This window comes from Eriocheir sinensis, unplaced genomic scaffold, assembly GCF_024679095.1.
Source record: "Eriocheir sinensis breed Jianghai 21 unplaced genomic scaffold, ASM2467909v1 Scaffold455, whole genome shotgun sequence".
NCBI classification, from domain to species: domain Eukaryota; kingdom Metazoa; phylum Arthropoda; class Malacostraca; order Decapoda; family Varunidae; genus Eriocheir; species Eriocheir sinensis.
The window spans coordinates 274,740-286,270 of NW_026111782.1; the positions used below are offsets into that span (position 1 = coordinate 274,740).

General features: G+C 41.6%; 1 protein-coding gene across 1 annotated transcript; it reads right to left on the minus strand.

Moving 5' to 3' along the window:
• Positions 1–4,066: 4,066 nt before the first annotated feature.
• On the minus strand, positions 4,067–10,321 carry LOC126992411 (uncharacterized). The gene is made up of 3 exons (XM_050851149.1): positions 9,811–10,321; positions 5,777–5,869; positions 4,067–5,457 (listed from the first exon to the last, which is right to left on the minus strand). Exon 3 carries the CDS (start codon positions 5,438–5,440, stop codon positions 4,067–4,069), a length of 1,374 nt encoding a protein of 457 aa, XP_050707106.1. The 5' UTR covers positions 5,441–5,457; positions 5,777–5,869; positions 9,811–10,321.
• Positions 10,322–11,531: the final 1,210 nt, after the last annotated feature.

Here is an 11,531-nt window from a genome sequence, read left to right on the forward strand (position 1 = left end):
ATTAGTAGTTCCGCGCACGGGAGGCCTACCTATGAAGTAAAGCATCTCAAAGAAAAACATCAAAACTTTATCTTATGGCTTGGTAAATTCACCTTGTACCTTCATGAATCATGAATAGTCTATTTATTAGTGAAACGTTCAGCAAAGTGTCAGATACTTTATCTTTATGGTTTAATTGATTTTAATGTTTAATATGTTTTCCATTTTGGTGATGGCATTTCTCCACAATATGGAGGCGGAACTAAATGAGAAAAAATAAAATAAACAAATGTGAAATATCCAACAAATTAAATATGTGGGAGGAGTTAACATGTTAAGTTTTAATGGGTGTGAAGTATGAAAATGACGATAAGCGGCTTTATGTATACAGTGCGATATGACATAATAAAAATAATATGCAGTTACCATGCCTTAAAACACCGCGCGGCTTAGTAACAGATAAATGTTTGTGGTTCTGGTTCACTCTTGCATAAGGGGTCTGGACAGTATAGGAGTGAGCTTGTAAAGAAAGAAGTGTACAGCGAGGCCCGGCCCTGGGAGACGGGGAGGTATGTAGTTAGAAAGTCCAGAAGAGCAGTTAGCATGAAAATAGCGATAGAAAATTGAGTGAGTGGAAACATCGCGGCGAGATTTGAGAGGTAGAAGACAGGTAATAAGAGGAGGGGATCTAATGAGACGGAAAGCCTTTGAATCCACTCTGTCCAAAAGAGCTGTGTGTGTTGAACCTCCCTACACATGGCCTGCATACGCCATACAAGGGCGGACAAGGCACCTGTATATTGAAAGCAGTTGATTGGGGGAGAAAAACGGCTGAAGACGATACAGAACGCCTAACCTCGAGGAAGCTGTCTTAGCAAGAGATGAGATATGAAAATTCCAGTTGAGTTTTGGGGTAAAGGATAGACCAAGGCTGTTTAGTATGGGTGAGGGAGACAGCTGTGTGTTACTGAAGAATAGGGGAAAGTTGTGTGGAAGATTTTGTCGAGTAGGTAGATGAAGAAATTGAGTTTTTGAGGCATTGAAGAAAACTAAGTTCCTCATTCCCCAGTCGGAAATGATAGAAAGGTCTGAGGTTAAGCGTTCTGCAGCATCGTTCCTTGATAACTGCAGTTCCTGTTGATTTGGGTGTCTGTGGAATAGTGCAAATTAGTCATGCAAGATGCATGATTGTTACTTTTTTGGCGGTCAAACAGCCCATACATGACGACACGTTCACTGATGCAAGTGACAAAAAAAAATTAGTACGGCCACTCATTTATTTACGTTTAACCATTAAATTTAGAGTTATATGTGTTCTAATTAAATAATAAGAACATGGATTACACAGGCGAAATGCACATCAAATTAATAAAAACATGCATTCTTACTGGGTCTCCAATGTGTGGATATTCACTAAACAGGGCATCTAGTAGGTTGGTGTATCCCTGTTTTGAAGGTGTCCTGGAGGAAGATAAGGGGGTACTTATAGTGTGAATGTACTATATATATATCTCTTGTAAAAGAATGCAGGTTATACACTATAATATTCAACTGAGCAACATCTAAAGGCCGATCTACACAATCAGTGGGCACCTGTGGTGCTGGAGCACGCAACTCATCAGTTTCGAGGGATGGTGGTGAAGCATGGCAGAAACTCTCCGAGCGGTCAGGGATGGTGCTTCAGTTGTTCGCGTCTACACTATCATTTTCCAGGTACTCGCCGTTACCATACTCCAAAACCACAGGTGCCCACTGATAGTGTAGACCGGCCTTTAGTCTCTCTCTCTCTCTCTCTCTCTCTCTCTCTCTCTCTCTCTCTCTCTCTCTCTCTCTCTCTCTCTCTATATATATATATATATATGTGTGTGTGTGTGTGTGTGTGTGTGTGTGTGTGTGTGTGTGTGTGTGTGTGTGTGTGTGTATCTATCTATATTTATCTCTATCAATCTCTCTCTCTCTCTCTCTCTCTCTCTCTCTCTCTCTCTCTCTCTCTCTCTCTCTCTCTCTCTCTATATATATATATATATATATATATATATATATATATATATATACACACACACACACACACACACACACACACACACACACACACACACACCCTACATGTATGCTCTCATTAGTGATTGATGTGTGTGTTTTAGAGACAATTAAAATTGTGAAAAATGCACCGAAAAGTGTGTACTTACAGGATATTCCTCTTTTGTAGGTCACATGTAAGGACCTCAATGATTCTTCTTCTGTTTGAAGTTCCAGGCAGGTAATCTTGTGGACTTTTTCTTGTTTGTAAGAGGGTCTTTACGCATGGCGGAAAAAGAGGCAGTCTGAAATGTCATAAATAACCAAAGGTAAGATTTAGAGAAGACTCCTCTGTTAATTAATATTTCATGTCGTACTAAAAAAAGTCTTCAAGAATCTAGCATTGATGGTGACATGAACACTTGGCAGATACAGAAATTACACCCTGACATGAACATCAGCAGCTCACTTGTAATTCTGCAAATCATTCCAAAGGTCACCAGAGGTCTCGTCATTGATAACTGTGGAAGGTGGCTGAGAGACTTCCTCCTCATCAGACAGTAAAGTGTCTGTTAGAGATGATAACGATGGCTCTCCACATATACTGCTCACTGGAGTACTTGCTCTTGCTTCCACTGCGTCATGAGTTGGCTGTGACGTTCTTCCACCTTTAGGTTGGGTATCCAGCACTGAAAGACTAGTTGGGTCCTTCAAAGTAGCCTGCTCCCGAAAGAAGAGAAGTTGTTTTCCCACTGGAGGAATCAGCTTCCCTATCATCTTCTCGTTGATGTCTATAATGTCTTGCCCTTCCATTTCATTGTCTAGTTAGATATAAATCAAATAAGAGAAGGAGTCACATTCTGAGTTAATAAGACTGAACCAAACATATATAATATATGTAACTTTTTAATTAAATAAAGCAATTAAGAAGCTAAAAAAAGGACTCGTAAGAAACTTTGCGCTTCATAATCTTAATTTGCAGCTTTAAGGTACTTGGTGACATAAAATGTTGAATAAGCATAAGTCACCTTGTCTTTTCTGTAAGTTCTGTGCATGTGACTGTCAAGTAAAGACTCGGGGAGTACAATAATCCAACCTGCGTGAAGTTCAACTTCATATGCATGAGCAATTTCATTATATTTCTTGGGCAACAGTAATTTGAGACAAAAATACCATTCCTTTTCCACTAGCACTATGTGTTTGACTTGTGCAAAACAAGGAGTTTCATCATTGCAGTCCAGTATATAGCAAGCACTTGAATTTGTGTTGTAACTTACGCCATCAACTTTCAAGCATTTTACAGTATTAATGTTGGACAGTGGTTTACCAATCTTATCTTGAAGAGCTAATTTTAAAGACTGTGGCAAGCTGTTTACATCAACGCTAATGACTGCAGATTGCGGTTCCTTCCCTCATGCAAAAAAATTGATGATGCAAGTGCGTGAGCTACTCTCATCTGATGCCGTTCAGTCAGTGTATGAGTGACATTCTTGAAATTCCTAGTATTTGCAATAAGCTTTTTGAAATATTGGTGCTTAGCCTCAAACCTCATACACCACAAATTTCTCAGTGGTCCAAACTTCTCTATCTGTGAGGGGAAGTGCATCATAAAATGATGTTTAGGTATTAAACTGCTGTGACCAAATGTGCTCTTGAATTTCAGGATATATGATTCAATAAGGCCTGCTAAATGAGGCAGATGATCTTTTCAACAACTGGACTTAATATAAAATCCATACATTTCCTCAGTGCTATGTAAACATCCCATGCTGCAGAATTACCCACAGAGGAAAGATCAACAAGCTGGGGCAAAACTAGAAACAACTCTAATTTCTGTGAAGCCTTACCCACAATCTTGCCATTTCCACTAACAAATTGTCATTAAAGAAATTAGGCTTATCACTCACAGGAACCCGTGTTTGAAGGAGGGATTCATTCAAACCCTTCACTGTAACAAGATTTTCCTTATAAAGTTCTTTGAGAACAAGTTGAACAGTTAGGGGAATTATTCCTTCAAGACAGTCATGCATTATATCTGAGGGAAATGATTCAGGAACTGTAAAATAGTTCAGTTGAGACAAAGCACACCTATGCTTAATGCCATATATAGCTGCATCTGCTGCATTTTATCAATGAACTTTATTTGATGAGCATAGGCAACACTATTCCTTTCTCTTAATTTAGATATGCATAATGTGTTCCTGAACTCAGAATATCTTATAGAACAAAACCTACAGAATGAGCCTGAATTAAAATTTGTCTGAAATCCAGCCACAGCATGGGACGACAAATTGTCTCCCAACACGAACTCTAGCACGGCTGTAAATTTAAGTTTCTTGAAGCCTGCATCATACTCAATGCCATTTTGTAGAGTTTGTAAGTCTGTTATTAAAGGTTGAAAAAGTTTTTGGTACGTAGGATCATATAATTTCAAGAATTTATGCCTAACCAGTAGGCATAAAAATATGGTGTCCTCTTTATTTCTAAAAATTTTGGGCAGATTTCCAATTGCAAAATACACTGCTGTCAATTTATACTCCCCTCGCTTTGAACCAATTGGATTGCAAATCTCAAATTCATCAATATACATGTGAAGTTTGATGGGGTTTGATAAGCAGTCAACAGTATTACTGCACTCACCATCACAAGTGTCATATAACACATTAGGGTGATGATAGCTATGTTCATTTTGTTGTATTTGCTTTTGTACATCTATTCTTGAGAGCACTGCTTTCAGCATCTCTATTACTGGTACATAATGATATATGGACGCTCTGTCATGAACAGATAAATAAAAAGCTTGTGGACTTACATAAGGAAAGTTTGCTGCAATATAGCTTCTCAGTTTGAACTTACTGTTGACTGCATTTATTTCCTCATCAAACAATGGTCCCTGAGTCTTCAAAGCTTTGTAAGTTTGGGAATTTTTGGGGTAACTTCCATTTTCTTCTAAGAAACACTGATCTATTATTTTCTTGTATATATTATCTGAAAAGTTCAGAAAAAATTCTAGCTCCGAAATGAGCGACCTTTGAACATTGTCGGGTAGCATGTGTCTTTCTTTTAAACGGAGTAAATACTTTGCAAAATGCATTGTAAACTCCTCTTTAACGCTCTCTTGATCTTCACCACGTTTGCTTTCAGTTGGATTATTTACTTCGATATGTTCACATTCTGTTTTCCCAGTATTGTTTATTTTCTCTGAGTGTGAAACTTCTGCTGCATAGTCAAGGAATTCTTTTGTTGCATGATTCCTTTTATTATGAATTATATAAGGAAACACCCTTGTAAATGTTTTCTTGCAGTCTGAATCATGACAGCTGATTTTAAATTTGTTTTCATGCTCATGATATATCTGCAAGTGTTTTGTATACTGGCTGAAATTATAAGTTGGTACTTTACAAAATGGACAAGGAAGTGGATGGGCTTTGACTTTAGGCATTATGCTCCTCTACAGACCTGAAATAAGGAAAGTTAATAACAAGCATGACCACGACTTCCAAATATGAAAAAAAATCTTAGAAATGATAAAATTCCCTGCGAATAAAAATAATTACTTTGGGTTTCTTGACACAATAGAGGTCTTGAGATTTGTATAATTGCTTTGATAGCTGTATTTTTACTTAGTGCATATCACATAAATTTTAGTGATGATGGGTAAGTTCCAGATTCCTTTACTACTATATTAAGTTCCAACAACTTCAGCAGCAGTGATTTCTTCTAATATTTAGGAATGTTTTCTATTTATTTTTCTAAAATTCAAATATCAAGGCCTTACCTATAAAAACTTGAACATAGTTGTGTAGTCCTATTCTTGTTAGCCAGTCACTAACTTCAGCAGTGCCCCAGGTCGACACCGACACCATTACTTCTGTAATACAGTCACATATGAATATTGTGTTTCTAAATTCTAATAACAAGCTACAGCAAGCTGTGTGTGTGTGTGTGTGTGTGTGTGTGTGTGTGTGTGTGTGTGCAATTCACCCATGGTCTTGATCACGCGATGGACTTGCGGTCGCCAGCTGCTTTACCCTTACCGAGTGAGCTTGGAGCTCGTTATTTCCCATTTTCGGGTAACGCTGAGACCCACAGACAACACACCCCCTCCCCCTTGCTCAAGGAGGGAGAGTAATACTCCGGTATCAACCAGAAAAATGTGCTGATGTCCAAGAAGGCTAGAACTCGAGACCACGTGAATAAGAGTCAGGCGTTCTACCGACTGTGTGTATGTGTGTGTGTGTGTGTGTGTGTGTGTCCTTTCACGTGTAGCCCCCGTTTATCTAGCAGTGAGTAGGTACGAAATGTCAGTCAAGGAGTTGTGACCTTGCTTTCCCTGTGTGCTGTGTGTGAGTGGTCTCAGGCCTTCCCCCAAATCGGAAAGATGAACTGTGGTCTTTCTGTAGGGGAACGTCTGGCTGGTATGAACAGTAGACCATGAGGTGGATTACACACACACACACACACACACACACACACACACACACACACACACACACCAACCTGACCTTGAGCCACCTCCGCTTCGTAGTAAAAACAATTGACCTCCTGACCTCTCTCTCTCTCTCTCTCTCTCTCTCTCTCTCTCTCTCTCTCTCTCTCTCTCTCTCTCTCTCTCTCTCTCATACACACAGCATATAATAATGAACTGACCATAACACTATAATAGCAATAGACGAGTGTAGTGAAACAGAGCAGAGCAGAGACTAAATGCTCACTGATAGTCCGGTCGAGGCTGTCATCAAAGTTGAGTTGCCCCTGACTGGTACTGAACGTGTAACGGACCTGCCTCATACTCTCTCTCTCTCTCTCTCTCTCTCTCTCTCTCTCTCTCTCTCTCTCTCTCTCTCTCTCAGCATACAATGATAATAATTCTCTCTTCTTTTTCTCCTTCCCCCCTCACAGCTCATATCCGGGATTTCAGCGCGCGCGGCAAACTTTAAAAACTCCACGGTCAATCACAAAACGAAACATAATCATAACAGAGTATGTATCTGAATATCGAGAATAATTCCATTGTGCCTTACACACCAATATTCAGTCTAAAATAAAATGCAATTTATATTTCACTCACTAATTTTCATCGGAGGGTGGCGGCGATGGAAGTTGGTATTCTTCCTCCTCCTCTGATTGATAAAGTATAAGTGTTGACACACTTGAGAAAGAGTTCTCGGCAGCTGGTGGCGGTGAAGGAGGTGGTGGTGGTGGTGGTGAGGGTGAGGGTGAGGGTGACGGATGAAGGGGCGCGGGAGATGGAGGAGGGGCTGAATGTGAAGGAGAAGGTGGTGGTGACGGATGAAGGGGCGTGGGAGATGGAGGAGGGATGAATGTGCAGGAGAAGGTGGAGGTGTGGGTTATGGTGACGGATGTTTGGGCGCGGGAGATGGAGGAGTGGCTGAATGTGAAGGAGAAGGTGGTGGTGAGGGTGATGGTGACGGATGAAGGGGCGCGGGAGATGGAGGAGGGGCTGAATGTGAAGGAAAAGGTGGTGGTGAGGGTGAGGGTGATGGTGACGGATGAAGGGGCGCAGGAGATGGAGGAGGGGCTGAATGTGAAGGAGAAGGTGGTGGTGAGGGTGAGGGTGATGGTGACGGATGAAGGGGCGCGGGAGATGGAGGAGGGGCTGAATGTGAAGGAGAAGGTGAGGGTGATGGTGACGGATGAAGGGGCGTGGGAGATGGAGGAGGGGCTGAATGTGAAGGAGAAGGTGGTGCTGGTGGTGGTGAGAGTGAGTGGTAAGCAACGATGGGTGATTGTGGGAGTGAAGGAGGCTGAGAAACAAAATTAGCAGATAGGGGTGAAGATGAGCGGTGGTGTGTGTGGCGGGATGGTGTGTGGTGTGGATGTGGAGAGGGTGGTGGTGAAGAAGTTTTGTGGGGTGAAGAGGGTGCAGAGCGGGATGTATGGGGTGATGGATCACACATCTCTCACCAAGTGTTGCCACGTGACTGACTCGGACCAGGGTTGCCAACTCTTGTACGACAGGCATTGCCAAGTTCGACTCCAGTTATTACCAGATTCGTCATTTCATTACCAAACTTTTTAATTATTGCTAATTATAAATCCAATGTACATACAAGTTACACTCTTGTAGAGTCATACGTGCCTTTCCATTTAGACATGTCGTATCACCAATGTTATACTTCCAAAACCTAAATCACAAGCACCACATACGATGGCAGGATGAAGACTGGCTCGCTGTTAGGCGTGTTGTCCGTGGGCCTGTAAGAGCCCCGTCCCATACTGGAACTGAACGTGTCTAGCGCCTCTCTCTCTCTCTCTCTCTCTCTCTCTCTCTCTCTCTCTCTCTCTCTCTCTGAATTACGAAAATAATGATAAATGAAGGACACAACAATAGCACAACAGGCAATTTTATTTATAGAAAACGATGTCTCGCGCGTAATCTCTTTTTCTATTGTGTCCGAGTCTCGGACACAATAGAAAAAGAGAGGGAAATTACTTCATACTCTGACATAAGAATAATATTGGGAGGTACATAAAACACCGTAGCATATCCGAGCAACATTTTGAAAGTCTCGTGCCATATCCGGGAAGAAATGAAACACACACTGACTCAAGCGACCATGACGCAGTATGCGCGGCACTCGGATATGCTACGAGAGACCAAATGACGCGTATACTGCGTCACCGTGCTGAAGAGGTTAACCTGTCCCTTCCCATAGGGTTGCCACCTCCACCTCCTAAAAATACGGAACGCATTATCTGAGGTTGGAACAGTGATGGCGGGTAGAAAGTCAATCATATTGACAAGGCTTGAAGATAAGCTCTTCCATAAGAACCCTGTATTAGGAGGAATTCAAGGATATCTTGACTAAATGTGAGGATATATTGGAAAATACGTTCATGAGTCAAGTTATCAGTAATATATTTTTGAAACTACATGTTTGTATAAATTCTAAAGAATGAGACACTGAAAAATATATTTCCCTTAATTAAAGAAAAAAAGAAAACTCATTTGGAGAAAACAGTAACTACCTGGAATATGAATGGATCATAAATATAGCCATTACTTATGCTGTTGGTGATGGACCGTGGAGGCGGTGCGAGATATTACGTGTACTGTTCCCGTAACGCACGGGCCGCGGGTGGCGCGACAAACCCCTAACAAACTCATATATTTTTGTGAACTGGTTATGTATTTGTTTTAATATTTGGTCACGATGACTTTTTAATTTATTTAATTTGCTTGACTATTCATACAGGCAAATACGGAACAAATGGCGTTCCGTATTGGTTCAATAAGGAACGCAGCATTTCACGCTTCAATACGGAACGGTTCCGTATTTTAAGGGACAGGTGGCAACACTACTGAAGTTCCCTACCCCTTTCCCCCGGACCTTTCTCCAAGTGGGCTGGCCACCACCAAAAGTTTTGAGCCGAAAAAAAGACCCAGTACGCTCATGGTGCTGCAGTGGGACATAATAGCACTGCTAGCAGTTTAAAGAAGTACTCTTACCTGAGCAGAGACTGCCCCGTAGAGGTAGGCTAGAGGACGCCTCCATGAGAGTCGTACTGGTACTAAACCCGTAACGGACCAGCCAGGCTGCCACACACACACACACACTCTCTCTCTCTCTCTCTCTCTCTCTCTCTCTCTCTCTCTCTCTCTCTCTCTCTCAAACACACAACATATAATAATGATAACTCCCTTTTTCCTTTCCCCCTCACAGCTCATCACTTGAATTCCTCCTGACTTCTGTATACTGCACAAATTAACCTGTCCTTTCTCTAACTCCTTTACCCAGGGACCTTCCTCTTACGTTTATGTAGACAAGCACAAGCAGTTATCCTTACCTGGTATAGTTGATATTGATGAAATCCTGTGTCAGTAGGCTTGTAAAACGAAAATAATGATGAGGCACTCCACAACACTCCGACACTAGCACTGATGGGTGGTGGCACTGGCTTCCCGCGCTCCTAGCTCTGCGACCGGGGCGATGGACTGTTCAAGCGACCTTTGGCAATTATGCATGCAGCTCCTGCCAAGTACTGCAGCGCATGATAATGTCTCTTCTCAAATCTATCGATATCTCGAAAACAATACGTTTTTATCGTGTCTTTTGTCGCAGTATATACTCAGTGTACAAATGCTGAGATTTAATAAAGAGTAACATTGAAATTCATAGCCTAAAATAAAAAAGCCTCCACACATATTTATTGCTATGTCTCATAGAGGGTCTATTCTTGATTTTAAATACCCTTCCTCGTGGTTAAGAAGGGTATTGTTGAAGTTAGGGGTATTTCACTGAAAATTATACCATACACAACTAGTTATACCCTTTCAATACCCTCCAATTTTTACAGTGTACAAACTGTTAAACGGAAAGAAAACGGAAAGCGGACAATATTAATCACGGACCGGGAACAATTGACGCCCCACTCTTAGTACGATCAAAAGGCAGCCAAATAGCACACCAGGGAGGGAAACGTTTGATCAGAAAATGTGTCACAGTACGAAAAGTCTAGTGGACAGAGGTGGACGGGAAATAGGATAGACTCAACATGTAGTGCAGAGGGAAGCAAGTAATATATATTTTTTTTTTTACAACAAAGGAGGCAGCTCAAGGGCACACAAAAAAAGAAAACAATAATAAAAACAAAGCCCGCTACTCGCTGCTCCTAAAAAAGAAACAAAAGAGGTATGTAGCTGGTGCGGGCCATAGCAGCACACACACACACACACACACACACACACACACACACAGCGGCAGCCTCAGGTCGGTATTGCCAGACGCTTCCACCTCTCACATCAACTATTTCCAAAAGTCAAAAAGGGAAATCAGTCGGGTTCTAATTTTCTAATGAGTGTTTTTTTAGGGTCATGGTACAGAAGAAGGGTCAAACTACCACCAGGGTCATAAAACTACATTTCGAAATGCCCACAACTCCTACGAAAGCCTTGTCAAATGAGTGTTTCTTTAGGTTCATGGTGCAGAAGGGTCAGACTACCACCAGGATGATAAAACTACCCCTGAAAACGCCCACAACTCCTACGAAAGCCTTGTCAAATGAGTGTTTCTTTAGGTTCATGGTGCAGAAGGGTCAGACTACCACCAGGATGATAAAACTATACCCCTGGAAATGCCCACAACTCCTACGAATGCCTTGTCAAATGTGTGTGTTCATTGTGCAGAAGAAGGTCAAACTACCACGCTCATAAAACTACCCCTGGAAAGACCCCAAACTTCTATGAAACCTTGTGAAATGAGTGTTTCTTTAGGTTTATGGTGCAGAAGAAGGGTCAGACAACCACCAGGAATATAAAACTATACCCCTGGAAATGCCCACAACTCCTACGAAAACCTTGTCAAATGTGTCTTTCTTTAGATTTATGGTGCAGAAGAAGGGTCAAACTACCACCACAGTCATATAACCACCCTTGGAAATGTCTCAAACACCTACGAAAGCCTTGTCAAATATGTGTTTCTTTAGGTTTATTATGCAGAAGGTCAAACTACCACCAGGCTCATAAAACTACCCCTGGAAATGCCCACAACTCCTACGAAAGCCTTGTC

Coding starts and splice junctions, on each gene's coding strand:
- LOC126992411 (XM_050851149.1), bottom strand. CDS start 5,440: ATGCCTAAAGTCAAAGCCCATCCACTTCCTTGTCCATTTTGTAAAGTA.